The following is a 13,629-nucleotide window of genomic DNA, read 5'->3' on the forward strand; positions in this document are numbered from 1 at the left end:
CACAGTGACTGCACCAGCAGAATAGTGAGCGCAGCTCTGGAGCGTAATACAGGATCAGTAATGTAATGTATGTACACAGTGACTGCACCAGCAGAATAGTGAGCGCAGCTCTGGAGCGTAATACAGGATCAGTAATGTAATGTATGTACACAGTGACTGCACCAGCAGAATAGTGAGCGCAGCTCTGGAGCGTAATACAGGATCAGTAATGTAATGTATGTACACAGTGACTGCACCAGCAGAATAGTGAGCGCAGCTCTGGAGCATAATACAGGATCAGTAATGTAATGTATGTACACAGTGACTGCACCAGCAGAATAGTGAGCGCAGCTCTGGAGCATAATACAGGATAAGTAATGTAATGTATGTACACAGTGACTGCACCAGCAGAATAGTGAGCGCAGCTCTGGAGCATAATACAGGATAAGTAATGTAATGTATGTACACAGTGACTGCACCAGCAGAATAGTGAGCGCAGCTCTGGAGCATAATACAGGATAAGTAATGTAATGTATGTACACAGTGACTGCACCAGCAGAATAGTGAGCGCAGCTCTGGAGTATAATATGGGATGTAACTCAGGATCAGTACAGGATAAGTAATGTATATACACAGTGCCTCCACTTTATATATTACAGGGGTTATCAGTATTTGATCAGTGGTTCCTCACCCATCAGCTATTGTGGCCCCTCCAGGTTCTGCAGACTATACAGATGGACACAGTTGGGGGCCGCTCCGCTCCTATATAAGTTATATGGACATCTCTGTTCTGTCAGTTTCTAGTACTTGGCAGCGGGCACATTAGCTGGTCAGTACAGGGTTTGGGCGTTAGACCCCTGATCAGATACGGACGGCCTGGCCCGGTCATCAGTGTGAACCTGGGGGACATGGAAACTCCTTTAGTGCTTTATGTAACGTGTCAGATGAGGGTCAGGAGTGAATATATGCAGTTAATTCAGCACAGTGTGAATAGATCGGGATCCATTTTCCATACATATAGTGATTACCTGCGGAGTCTGTGCTGGAGGGGGGGGGGGGGGGAACATCACAGATCTATTTTTAAATAATATCTGTACAATGAAATTTTATTTTATTCCACACTGAGATCAGTTGCATTGTATTCTGTTCTTTGGCCACTAGATGGCAATAAGTTAAATCTATGGGGTTATTGCTCCAAAATTGAAGGGCTTGTCCATCATCACATGTATTTGGGATATTGATGACTGAATGAAGGGGGGAGGGGCGGCTGACACTAAAGATGCAGATTTATTTCATTCTATGATTATTAAGCGTTCTGACTCCTGTAGGGTCGGAGCAGACACTCTGTCGGCCATCTTGCCCCCCTCCCCGTGTGTTATCGGCACCCTGTGACTGCAGCAGCATTTTACCGACAGATACAAAGAATTTCTCATCAAAAGGTTTAAGAAAATTTAGTTACAGTTTTATTGCAAAACAAAAAAGAAGAAGAAAAATCTGTGAAGAGGATTTGTATAGGGGGGCTGCTGAGGAGGGGGATTAGAGGTCGGACTCGGTCTGCGCCATCACTTGTCCTTCTCCTTCTGTTCCTTCTCCTTCTTCTCTCGCTCTACCTTGGCCTCCTCCTCCTCGTGCAGTTTGATCAGCTCCTCCACCTCCTTCTGTTTCAAGACTCGGATTTTTGTCTTCCCGTTTTCACGTGTTAATGTGGCGATCTCCACTGAAACGGGAAGGAGGTCAAGTCATTAAAGGGGAAGTCTACACGACAGCGGCCATAGTACCCAGACTGACCATCTCTATGTGCATTATAGTCAGCCATCATACAGTGAGCCCCGAATGGCCCGTCACTACAGGAATGACGGGATATAACACTATCAGTTCATTCCTGTCGTGACCGGCGGCTCCCGTATATACAGCCCGTGACCGGCGGCTCCCATATACAGCCCGTGACCGGCGGCTCCCCTATATATACAGCCCATGACCGGTGGCTCCCCTATATATATACAGCCCATGACCGGTGGCTCCCCTATATATATACAGCCCGTGACCGGCGGCTCCTATATATATATATATATATATATATATATATATATATATATATATATATATATATATATACACAGCCCATGACCGGCGGCTCCTATATATATACAGCCCGTGACCGGCGGCTCCCCTATATATACAGCCCGTGACCGGCGGCTCCCGTATATATACAGCCCGTGACTGGCGGCTCCTGTATATACAGCCCGTGACCAGCGGCTCCCGTATATATACAGCCCGTGACTGGCGGCTCCCGTATATATACAGCCCGTGACCGGCGGCTCCCGTATATATACAGCCCGTGACCGGCGGCTCCCGTATATATACAGCCCGTGACCGGCGGCTCCCATATATATACACCCTGTGACCGGCCGATCTCCCGCGGCTGCGCTCTGTGACCTCACCTTTCTCAGCGGACAGTTTACTGACATCCATCGTCTTGTTGAGAACTTTGACGGCTAAAGCCAGCGCTGACTTCAGGGTCATTTCTCCTTCCTTGTAGTCTTGTTTCAGCATGGAGACTGCAGCCTGCGGACGGATCAAGGACACGTCACCATCAGCGGATTTATCGAAACAAGGTGCAGATGATGAAGCTTTATCAGACTTTGTGTTTCAATCCCTCTGCTTGCTGTCAGTGAATAGACACAACCCTGCCCTGATATGTGCAGTGTATCATTGAGCGCCGATGTAACATCAGATGGACATCGAGACTGACAACTGCCACTGACAACAAACAGGGGAATGAACGAGCAAAATGTAAACCCAAGGGCGACATGTGACCACAGCGCCACCAATGACAGAAGGAGTAACGTGTCTTACCGCACTGTTGTTGCCGATACACGTGGCTTTCCATCCCCCGTAGTTCCCGCTCGGATCACTCTGGTACAGCTGAAAACCGTAATGCTTGTCCCAGCCGATGTACAGGAGGGAGACGCCGAATGGCCGCTTACCTGAGGAATATAGAGAGACATATGAAGGGGTTAATGGGGCCTTATCCCGAGGACACCAGCAGAGGTAGGAGGGCCGACCCGCACAACCAAATAAAAGAACAAATCACCTCCGAATTGCGTGTACGCCTGTTTAATGTCACACAGGGTGGTCACCAACTGCTCACACGGGATCGGCTCCTGGTACTGAAGAAGATATCTGGGGGGAAAAACAAAAAATAATCACCTAAAGGGACACCAGGTCACAGAATCAGTCATGGGATCCAATTCCATATTCATGGTTCTCCGTCGCTCCAGTATCATGTGGCCCCTATATGAACAGTGCACAGGACTGCTGGAGATAGGAGGCCCCTATATGACCAGTGCACAGGACTGCGGGTGATAGGTGGCCCCTATATGAATAGTGCACAGGACTGCGGGTGATAGGTGGCCCCTATATGAATAGTGCACAGGACTGCGGGTGATAGGAGGCCCCTATATGACTAGTGCACAGGACTGCTGGTGATAGGTGGCCCCTATATGAACAGTGCACAGGACTGCTGGTGATAGGTGGCCCCTATATGAACAGTGCACAGGACTGCTGGTGATAGGTGGCCCCTATATGAACAGTGCACAGGACTGCGGGTGATAGGAGGCCCCTATATGACTAGTGCACAGGACTGCTGGTGATAGGTGGCCCCTATATGAACAGTGCACAGGACTGCTGGTGATAGGTGGCCCCTATATGACTAGTGCACAGGACTGCTGGTGATAGGTGGCCCCTATATGAACAGTGCACAGGACTGCTGGAGATAGGTGGCCCCTATATGACTAGTGCACAGGACTGCTGGAGATAGGTGGCCCCTATATGAACAGTGCACAGGACTGCTGGAGATAGGTGGCCCCTATATGACTAGTGCACAGGACTGCTGGAGATAGGTGGCCCCTATATGAATAGTGCACAGGACTGCTGGTGATAGGTGGCCCCTATATGACTAGTGCACAGGACTGCTGGAGATAGGTGGCCCCTATATGAACAGTGCACAGGACTGCTGGTGATAGGTGGCCCCTATATGAACAGTGCACAGGACTGCTGGTGATAGGTGGCCCCTATATGAACAGTGCACAGGACTGCTGGTGATAGGTGGCCCCTATATGAACAGTGCACAGGACTGCTGGTGATAGGTGGCCCCTATATGAACAGTGCACAGGACTGCTGGTGATAGGTGGCCCCTATATGAACAGTGCACAGGACTGCTGGAGATAGGTGGCCCCTATATGACTAGTGCACAGGACTGCTGGAGATAGGTGGCCCCTATGTGAATAGTGCACAGGACTGCTGGTGATAGGTGGCCCCTATATGACCAGTGCACAGGACTGCTGGAGATAGGTGGCCCCTATATGAACAGTGCACAGGACTGCTGGTGATAGGTGGCCCCTATATGAACAGTGCACAGGACTGCTGGTGATAGGTGGCCCCTATATGAACAGTGCACAGGACTGCTGGTGATAGGTGGCCCCTATATGAACAGTGCACAGGACTGCTGGTGATAGGTGGCCCCTATATGAACAGTGCACAGGACTGCTGGTGATAGGTGGCCCCTATATGAACAGTGCACAGGACTGCTGGTGATAGGTGGCCCCTATATGAACAGTGCACAGGACTGCTGGTGATAGGTGGCCCCTATATGAACAGTGCACAGGACTGCTGGTGATAGGTGGCCCCTATATGAACAGTGCACAGGACTGCTGGTGATAGGTGGCCCCTATATGAACAGTGCACAGGACTGCTGGTGATAGGTGGCCCCTATATGAACAGTGCACAGGACTGCTGGTGATAGGTGGCCCCTATATGAACAGTGCACAGGACTGCTGGTGATAGGTGGCCCCTATATGAACAGTGCACAGGACTGCTGGTGATAGGTGGCCCCTATATGAACAGTGCACAGGACTGCTGGAGATAGGTGGCCCCTATATGACTAGTGCACAGGACACTGCTGGTGATAGGAGGCCCCTATATAAACAGTGCACAGGACTGCTGGTGATAGGAGACCCCTATATGACTAGTGCACAGGACTGCTGGTGATAGGAGGCCCCTATATGAACAGTGCACAGGACTGCGGGTGATAGGAGGCCCCTATATGAACAGTGCACAGGACTGCGGGTGATAGGAGGCCCCTATATGACTAGTGCACAGGACTGCTGGTGATAGGAGACCCCTATATGAACAGTGCACAGGACTGCGGGTGATAGGAGACCCCTATATGACTAGTGCACAGGACTGCTGAGATAGGTGGCCCCTATGTGAATAGTGCACAGGACTGCTGGTGATAGGTGGCCCCTATATGAATAGTGCACAGGACTGCTGGTGATAGGAGACCCCTATATGAACAGTGCACAGGACTGCTGGAGATAGGAGGCCCCTATATGAACAGTGCACAGGACTGCGGGTGATAGGTGGCCCCTATATGACTAGTGCACAGGACTGCTGAGATAGGTGGCCCCTATGTGAATAGTGCACAGGACTGCTGGTGATAGGTGGCCCCTATATGACTAGTGCACAGGACTGCTGGAGATAGGTGGCCCCTATATGAATAGTGCACAGGACTGCTGGTGATAGGTGGCCCCTATATGAACAGTGCACAGGACTGCTGGTGATAGGTGGCCCCTATATGAACAGTGCACAGGACTGCTGGTGATAGGTGGCCCCTATATGAACAGTGCACAGGACTGCTGGTGATAGGAGGCCCCTATATGAACAGTGCACAGGACTGCTGGTGATAGGTGGCCCCTATATGAACAGTGCACAGGACTGCTGGTGATAGGTGGCCCCTATATGACTAGTGCACAGGACTGCTGGTGATAGGAGGCCCCTATATGAACAGTGCACAGGACTGCTGGTGATAGGTGGCCCCTATATGAACAGTGCACAGGACTGCTGGTGATAGGAGGCCCCTATATGAACAGTGCACAGGACTGCTGGTGATAGGTGGCCCCTATATGAACAGTGCACAGGACTGGTGGTGATAGGAGGCCCCTATATGAACAGTGCACAGGACTGCTGGTGATAGGAGACCCCTATATGAACAGTGCACAGGACTGCGGGTGATAGGTGGCCCCTATATGACTAGTGCACAGGACTGCTGAGATAGGTGGCCCCTATGTGAATAGTGCACAGGACTGCTGGTGATAGGTGGCCCCTATATGAACAGTGCACAGGACTGCTGGTGATAGGTGGCCCCTATATGAACAGTGCACAGGACTGCTGGTGATAGGTGGCCCCTATATGAACAGTGCACAGGACTGCTGGTGATAGGAGGCCCCTATATGAACAGTGCACAGGACTGCTGGTGATAGGTGGCCCCTATATGACTAGTGCACAGGACTGCTGGTGATAGGAGGCCCCTATATGACTAGTGCACAGGACACTGCTGGAGATAGGTGGCCCCTATATGAACAGTGCACAGGACTGCTGGTGATAGGTGGCCCCTATATGACTAGTGCACAGGACACTGCTGGAGATAGGTGGCCCCTATATGACTAGTGCACAGGACACTGCTGGTGATAGGTGGCCCCTATATGAACAGTGCACAGGACTGCGGGTGATAGGAGGCGCTGTACTGTTTGTTTGTACTGTAAGTTTGTTACAATTGTATCTAGTGTAAGAGTTAAAGGGGCTGCGCAGGATTAGAAAACGGGGCCAATTTCTGATTCTCAGGAGGTGACATCATGTATGCTGGTCACATGGCCGCGCTGCAGTTCAGTCTCATTCATTTTAATGGGACTGAGCTTTAGCGTTCCCATGTGTCCAACAGAGGTGATGTCACTTCCTGCGAAGAAGAAAGCAGCCATGTTGTCTGAACTTGCAGAGCCCCTGAGCACAAGAACAGTCTCCTGCGCTGAGAGTTTGTTACAATGTTTCCAGTATATGGGTAAGACCATGTGACCTGCGCCGGACGTCACATGACCCCAGTTCCTCTCACCTCTGTGCGATGAGTCTGAGCTCGTTGGTCAGGACATTGGCATCAGATGTGATCCCGGCCACGCTGCACGCCATATCACTAAAACACACCAGAAAGGGGGCGGGGTTAGTGTCTGCGTCCACCAGGGCAGGCCGCCATCTTGAAAACGGCGTCTCCGCACAACTTACTCGTTTAGTTTGTAAATTTTCTCGGAGAAGAAAACCTCGTCCAGGAGTTTGTGGATGTTCCGCCTCTCAGCCGCCAGCAGGACGCCATCGTTAGCCAAAATGCCCAAACACGTGCCGGCGTGCCCGATGGCTTCCATGGCGTATTCTACCTGATAGAGGCGACCTGCCAAACAGAAGTGGTCAGTGAAAGAGCGCCCCCCTAATTCGCTGCTAGTGTCATTACAGCGAAATGCACCAATGCTTTTGAGGAGGTCACAAATTTGGCGCAATTCTCGCTGTTTCTTGGGGCTTTGATCAGTTTTTATCTGCAAGAAAAGACTCCAAAGAGAAAGTGCAAGGAGCAAAGTGAAAGCAAAAGTGATCTGATGGGGAGGGGTCTGAGATCGGGCACTCACCCTCCGGGGAGAAGATGGTCGTCCTCGAGTCATATCTCCGAGACTGAAGAGAGAAGAAGACATAGTATGAGACGCAGGGGGAGGAGCCTGGAGAAGCCGGCCGCCATGACACCCCCCACCCCACACCGTGAACCCCCCCGGATATTATCTCACCATTGTAGCGTTCTCTCTGCACCGGAACAATAATCAGCTGAGGCTCCGCCTACTGCGACACAAAACAGTCATGTCAGATTATAGCCCAGTGTGCACGGGGGGTAAAAGATCATAGGAGGGGGGGGTGAACAAAGGTCATAATGGGGTCACACAGAGGGGTGGGGGGAGGTGATTAACGGGGGTCACACAGAGGGGTGGGGGGAGGTGATTAACGGGGGTCACACAGAGGGGTGGGGGAGGTGATTAACGGGGGTCACACAGAGGGGTGGGGGAGGTGATTAACGGGGGTCACACAGAGGGGTGGGGGGAGGTGATTAACGGGGGTCACACAGAGGGGTGGGGGGAGGTGATTAACGGGGGTCACACAGAGGGGTGGGGGGAGGTGATTGCCGGGGGTCACACAGAGGGGTGGGGGGAGGTGATTGCCGGGGGTCACACAGAGGGGTGGGGGGAGGTGATTGCCGGGGGTCACACAGAGGGGTGGGGGGAGGTGATTAACGGGGGGTCACACAGAGGGGGAGGTGATTAACGGGGTCACACAGAGGGGTGGGGGGAGGTGATTACCGGGGGTCACACAGAGGGGGGGGAGGTGAATAACGGGGGTCACACAGAGGGGTGGGGGGAGGTGATTGCCGGGGGTCACACAGAGGGGTGGGGGGAGGTGATTAACGGGGGGTCACACAGAGGGGGAGGTGATTAACGGGGTCACACAGAGGGGTGGGGGGAGGTGATTACCGGGGGTCACACAGAGGGGGGGGGAGGTGAATAACGGGGGTCACACAGAGGGGTGGGGGGAGGTGAATAACGGGGGTCACACAGAGGGGTGGGGGGAGGTGATTAACGGGGGGGTCACACAGGGGGGTGGGGGGAGGTGATTAACGGGGGGGTCACACAGAGGGGTGGGGGGAGGTGATACAAAAGTTACCCCATAGAAGGCCACAAGGTACGGGGGAGGGGGGAGAGAACAACAAAAGCCACAAGGGGGGGCAACAACAATCACCTCAAGCTGCAGGAAGGGGGGGCTATGAGAGTCACCCCCAAAACACAAGAGAGGGGCCACAAGGTGTGAGGAGGCAGCAGCCGTGACAATGGCGGCAGAGTGTACACACTGAGATCCCGCACTGTCATGGTAACTTCTCCCCCCCCTCCCTCTCCGTTCTTCACCGCCGCCGGTCCTCTCTCCCCACCCCCGGTCCTGCCGCCCCTCTCCCGCACTCACCGCTCGTCCTTTCCTCTCCGAGGTTCCGTTCACGACACAACCGGCAAGAGCGCTCTGTCACGGCTTACAGATCGAAACCAATATGGCCGTTCGCGCATGCCCAGTGCGCTGACAACCCACGGCACGTAATGACGTCCGATTAGAAGAGATCGTGTCAGCCATCTTGGTTATGGGCAAAGCTGCCCTTACATGGAATTAATATGCCTATTATCTGCTGTAAATATGGCCACAGACTAAGAGGTGACACAAAGTAAGAGAGCCATGAGGTGAATGCAGTGTCCTGTCTAGGGGGGCTTGTTGTATCTTCCGCCATCCTTCAGGCTGTCCTCACGTGATATTCATCATATGATTCTTGATTTTGGGACATTTTCCAGTTTCCAGACAGAATTCTCTTATATACAGAGATGAGATCTTTTATAGGACGTCCTTGAGCTGCATTCATAATTCTGCAGATTGCTATTGGAGACAGTCAGCAGGGTGGTCGTCAGGCAAGCCACTAAATTGTCCCTAGCAATGGGTCATCCCAATCCATGGCTAGTGATGGCGGACATGTAATAATGTGAATATATTAGGACACAAAGGTCCCGCACCACGCCCAGGTTTTCTACTACACCCCGACGCCATGACTAGGCCGCAGTAAGGACACAGCCATAATAAATTGGGGTGCTGTAAACCCAACCCTAGCCGGGTGACAACTTCTTTAGTGGACTATAATGGCTTCCATTAGAAGTTGTCACCTAAGTCATCTGCGTAAGAGAGAACAGACTCTGAATTAGTAAAAACATTAGAAAAAAATGTCCACTTTCTTGCAAAAACAGCGCCACGCACATCCTCAGGTTATACATGTTATTACAGCATGGCTATATTCACATCAATAGCACTGCAATACCTGACACAACCTATGGACAGGGGAGGCGCCAGTCTGCAAAGCAATGTCCAATATAAAGACACAATAACAGCTCAAAAGACATTTTTCTCTTTTATTTATTAGGAAAAGCCCTTTAAGGAGTTAAACAAAATTTTTCACAAATTTTAATTTACTGAATGATTTTGTTGTTCCTGAAACCAAAACAGTCTCCAATCTGCCAGTCTTCTCACATAGACTAATGAACGGCACCAGAATGACAACATTTAGTAAGATTTCATCACAATCTACAGAGCGAGTCTCCTAATCTGACACCTGCAAAGGCCGCCACGCAGCCAGTCACTGTCTGTCATCTATACTACAGCTCTTTCAGGAAACACAGCACTGGTTCCAAAAGTATGTGCCCCCCATTGCGGAAACGAGACAGAGCCTCACTGATCTTCTCAGGACTCAGACACAAACTGTAGATGAGATTATATTTATTGATAATCTGATTGGCTCTGTCCGCGTCTACCAGACCTGAAAGGGGAGAAAGAGAAAAAAACATCAACTATATGTACAAAATTATAAAGGTCTGTTCATATTACTAGTAATGAGGATGGAATAAATATACTACTACAAGCGAATATAAGAATATACTAATTCCAGCGAATACAACTACTATAATACTGCTCCTATGTACAAGAATACAACTACTATAATACTACTCCTATGTACAAGAATATAACTACTATAATACTACCTCCTATGTACAAGAATATAACTACTATAATACTACTCCTATGTACAAGAATATAACTACTATAATACTACTCCTATGTACAAGAATATAACTACTATAATACTACTCCTATGTACAAGAATATAACTACTATAATACTACTCCTATGTACAAGAATATAACTACTATAATACTACTCCTATGTACAAGAATATAACTACTATAATACTGCTCCTATGTACAAGAATATAACTACTATAATACTGCTCCTATGTACAAGAATATAACTACTATAATACTGCTCCTATGTACAAGAATATAACTACTATAATACTGCTCCTATGTACAAGAATATAACTACTATAATACTGCTCCTATGTACAAGAATATAACTACTATAATACTACCTCCTATGTACAAGAATATAACTACTATAATACTACTCCTATGTACAAGAATATAACTACTATAATACTACTCCTATGTACAAGAATATAACTACTATAATACTGCCCCTATGTACAAGAATATAACTACTATAATACTACTCCTATGTACAAGAATATAACTACTATAATACTACTCCTATGTACAAGAATATAACTACTATAATACTGCTCCTATGTACAAGAATATAACTACTATAATACTACTCCTATGTACAAGAATATAACTACTATAATACTACTCCTATGTACAAGAATATAACTACTATAATACTACTCCTATGTACAAGAATATAACTACTATAATACTACCTCCTATGTACAAGAATATAACTACTATAATACTACCTCCTATGTACAAGAATATAACTACTATAATACTACTCCTATGTACAAGAATATAACTACTATAATACTACTCCTATGTACAAGAATATAACTACTATAATACTGCTCCTATGTACAAGAATATAACTACTATAATACTACCTCCTATATACAAGAATATAACTACTATACTACCACCTCCTATATACAAGAATATAACTACTATAATACTACCTCCTATGTACAAGAATACAGTTAGGGCCAGAAATATTTGGACAGTGACACAATTTTGGCGAGTCGGGCTCTGCATGCCACCACACTGGTTTTGAAATGAAACCTCTACAACAGAATTCAAGTGCAGATTGTAACGTTTAATTTGAAGGGTTGAACAAAAATATCTGATAGAAAATGTAGGAATTATAGACATTTCTTTACAAACACTCCACATTTTAGGAGCTCAATAGTAATTGGACAAATAAACATAACCCAAACAAAATATTTTTATTTTCAATATTTTGTTGCGAATCCTTTGGAGGCAATCACTGCCTTAAGTCTGGAACCCATGGACATCACCAATCGCTGGGTTTCCTCCTTCTTAATGCTTTGCCAGGCCTTTACAGCCGCAGCCTTCAGGTCTTGCTTGTTTGTGGGTCTTTCCGCCTTAAGTCTGGATTTGAGCAAGTGAAATGCATGCTCAATTGGGTTAAGATCTGGTGACTGACTTGGCCATTGCAGAATGTTCCACTTTTTTGCACTCATGAACTCCTGGGTAGCTTTGGCTGTATGCTTGGGGTCATTGTCCATCTGTACTATGAAGCGCCGTCCGATCAACTTGGCAGCATTTGGCTGAAAGTATATCCCGGTACACTTCAGAATTCATCCGGCTACTCTTGTCTGCTGTTATGTCATCAATAAACACAAGTGACCCAGTGCCATTGAAAGCCATGCATGCCCATGCCATCACGTTGCCTCCACCATGTTTTACAGAGGATGTGGTGTGCCTTGGATCATGTGCCGTTCCCTTTCTTCTCCAAACTTTTTTCTTCCCATCATTCTGGTACAGGTTGATCTTTGTCTCATCTGTCCATAGAATACTTTTCCAGAACTGAGCTGGCTTCTGGAGGTGTTTTTCAGCAAATGTAACTCTGGCCTGTCTATTTTTGGAATTGATGAATAGTTTGCATCTAGATGTGAACCCTTTGTATTTACTTTCATGGAGTCTTCTCTTTACTGTTGACTTAGAGACAGATACACCTACTTCACTGAGAGTGTTCTGGACTTCAGTTGATGTTGTGAACGGGTTCTTCTTGACCAAAGAAAGTATGCGGCGATCATCCACCACTGTTGTCATCCGTGGACGCCCAGGCCTTTTTGAGTTCCCAAGCTCACCAGTCAATTCCTTTTTTCTTAGAATGTACCCGACTGTTGATTTTGCTACTCCAAGCATGTCTGCTATCTCTCTGATGGATTTTTTCTTTTTTTTCAGCCTCAGGATGTTCTGCTTCACCTCAATTGAGAGTTCCTTTGAGCGCATGTTGTCTGGTCACAGCAACAGCTTCCAAATGCAAAACCACACACCTGGAATCAACCCCAGACCTTTTAACTACTTCATTGATTACAGGTTTACGAGGGAGACGCCTTCAGAGTTAATTGCAGCCCTAAGGGTGCATTCAGACTACGTAACGCCGGGCGTGTATGAGAGCCGTACACGCCGGCATTACGGCAGACTGCCGAACACTTCCCATTCACTTCAATGGGAGCGCTCGTAAACGCCGCTGTTACGAGCGCTCCCATTGAAGTGAATGGGAAGTGTTCGGCAGTCTGCCGTAATGCCGGCGTGTACGGCTCTCATACACGCCCGGCGTTACGTAGTCTGAATGCACCCTTAGAGTCCATTGTCCAATTACTTTTGGTCCCTTGAAAAAGAGGAGGCTATGCATTACAGAGCTATGATTCCTAAACCTTTTCTCCGATTTGGATGTGGAAACTCTCATATTGCAGCTGGGAGTGTGCACTTTCAGCCCATATTATATATATATAATTGTATTTCTGAACATGTTTTAGTAAACAGCTAAAATAACAAAACTTGTGTCACTGTCCAAATATTTCTGGCCCTAACTGTATAACTACTATAATACTACTCCTATGTATAAGAATATAACTACTATAATACTACTCCTATGTACAAGAATATAACTACTATAATACTACTCCTATGTACAAGAATATAACTACTATAATACTACCCCTATGTACAAGAATATAACTACTATAATACTACTCCTATGCACAAGAATATAACTACTATAATACTACCTCCTATGTACAAGAATATAACTACTATAATACTACTCCTATGTACAAGAATATAACTACTATAATACTACTCCTATGTACAAGAATATAACTAC

The 13,629-nt window shown here is 47.7% G+C and overlaps 1 protein-coding gene across 3 annotated transcripts; it reads right to left on the minus strand.

Moving 5' to 3' along the window:
- Positions 1 to 1,419: 1,419 nt before the first annotated feature.
- On the minus strand, positions 1,420 to 8,975 carry PSMA4 (proteasome 20S subunit alpha 4). 3 transcript variants are annotated; one of them, XM_075287728.1, is made up of 9 exons: positions 8,860 to 8,975; positions 7,641 to 7,692; positions 7,488 to 7,530; positions 7,093 to 7,255; positions 6,926 to 7,003; positions 3,074 to 3,162; positions 2,836 to 2,966; positions 2,421 to 2,544; positions 1,420 to 1,696 (listed from the first exon to the last, which is right to left on the minus strand). In XM_075287728.1, the coding sequence occupies exons 2-9, from the start codon at positions 7,641 to 7,643 to the stop codon at positions 1,542 to 1,544; spliced, it is 786 nt and encodes a 261-aa protein (XP_075143829.1). In that variant the 5' UTR covers positions 7,644 to 7,692; positions 8,860 to 8,975; the 3' UTR covers positions 1,420 to 1,541. The 3 variants fall into 3 exon arrangements, with proteins under 3 accessions (XP_075143829.1, XP_075143831.1, XP_075143830.1); XM_075287730.1 differs by having other exon boundaries at positions 1,420 to 1,691; positions 2,416 to 2,544; XM_075287729.1 differs by having other exon boundaries at positions 7,641 to 7,689; positions 8,860 to 8,955.
- Between the last annotated feature and the right edge of the window lie 4,654 nt (positions 8,976 to 13,629).

This window comes from Leptodactylus fuscus, chromosome 9 (genome assembly GCF_031893055.1).
Source record: "Leptodactylus fuscus isolate aLepFus1 chromosome 9, aLepFus1.hap2, whole genome shotgun sequence".
In the NCBI taxonomy this organism is placed as follows: domain Eukaryota; kingdom Metazoa; phylum Chordata; class Amphibia; order Anura; family Leptodactylidae; genus Leptodactylus; species Leptodactylus fuscus.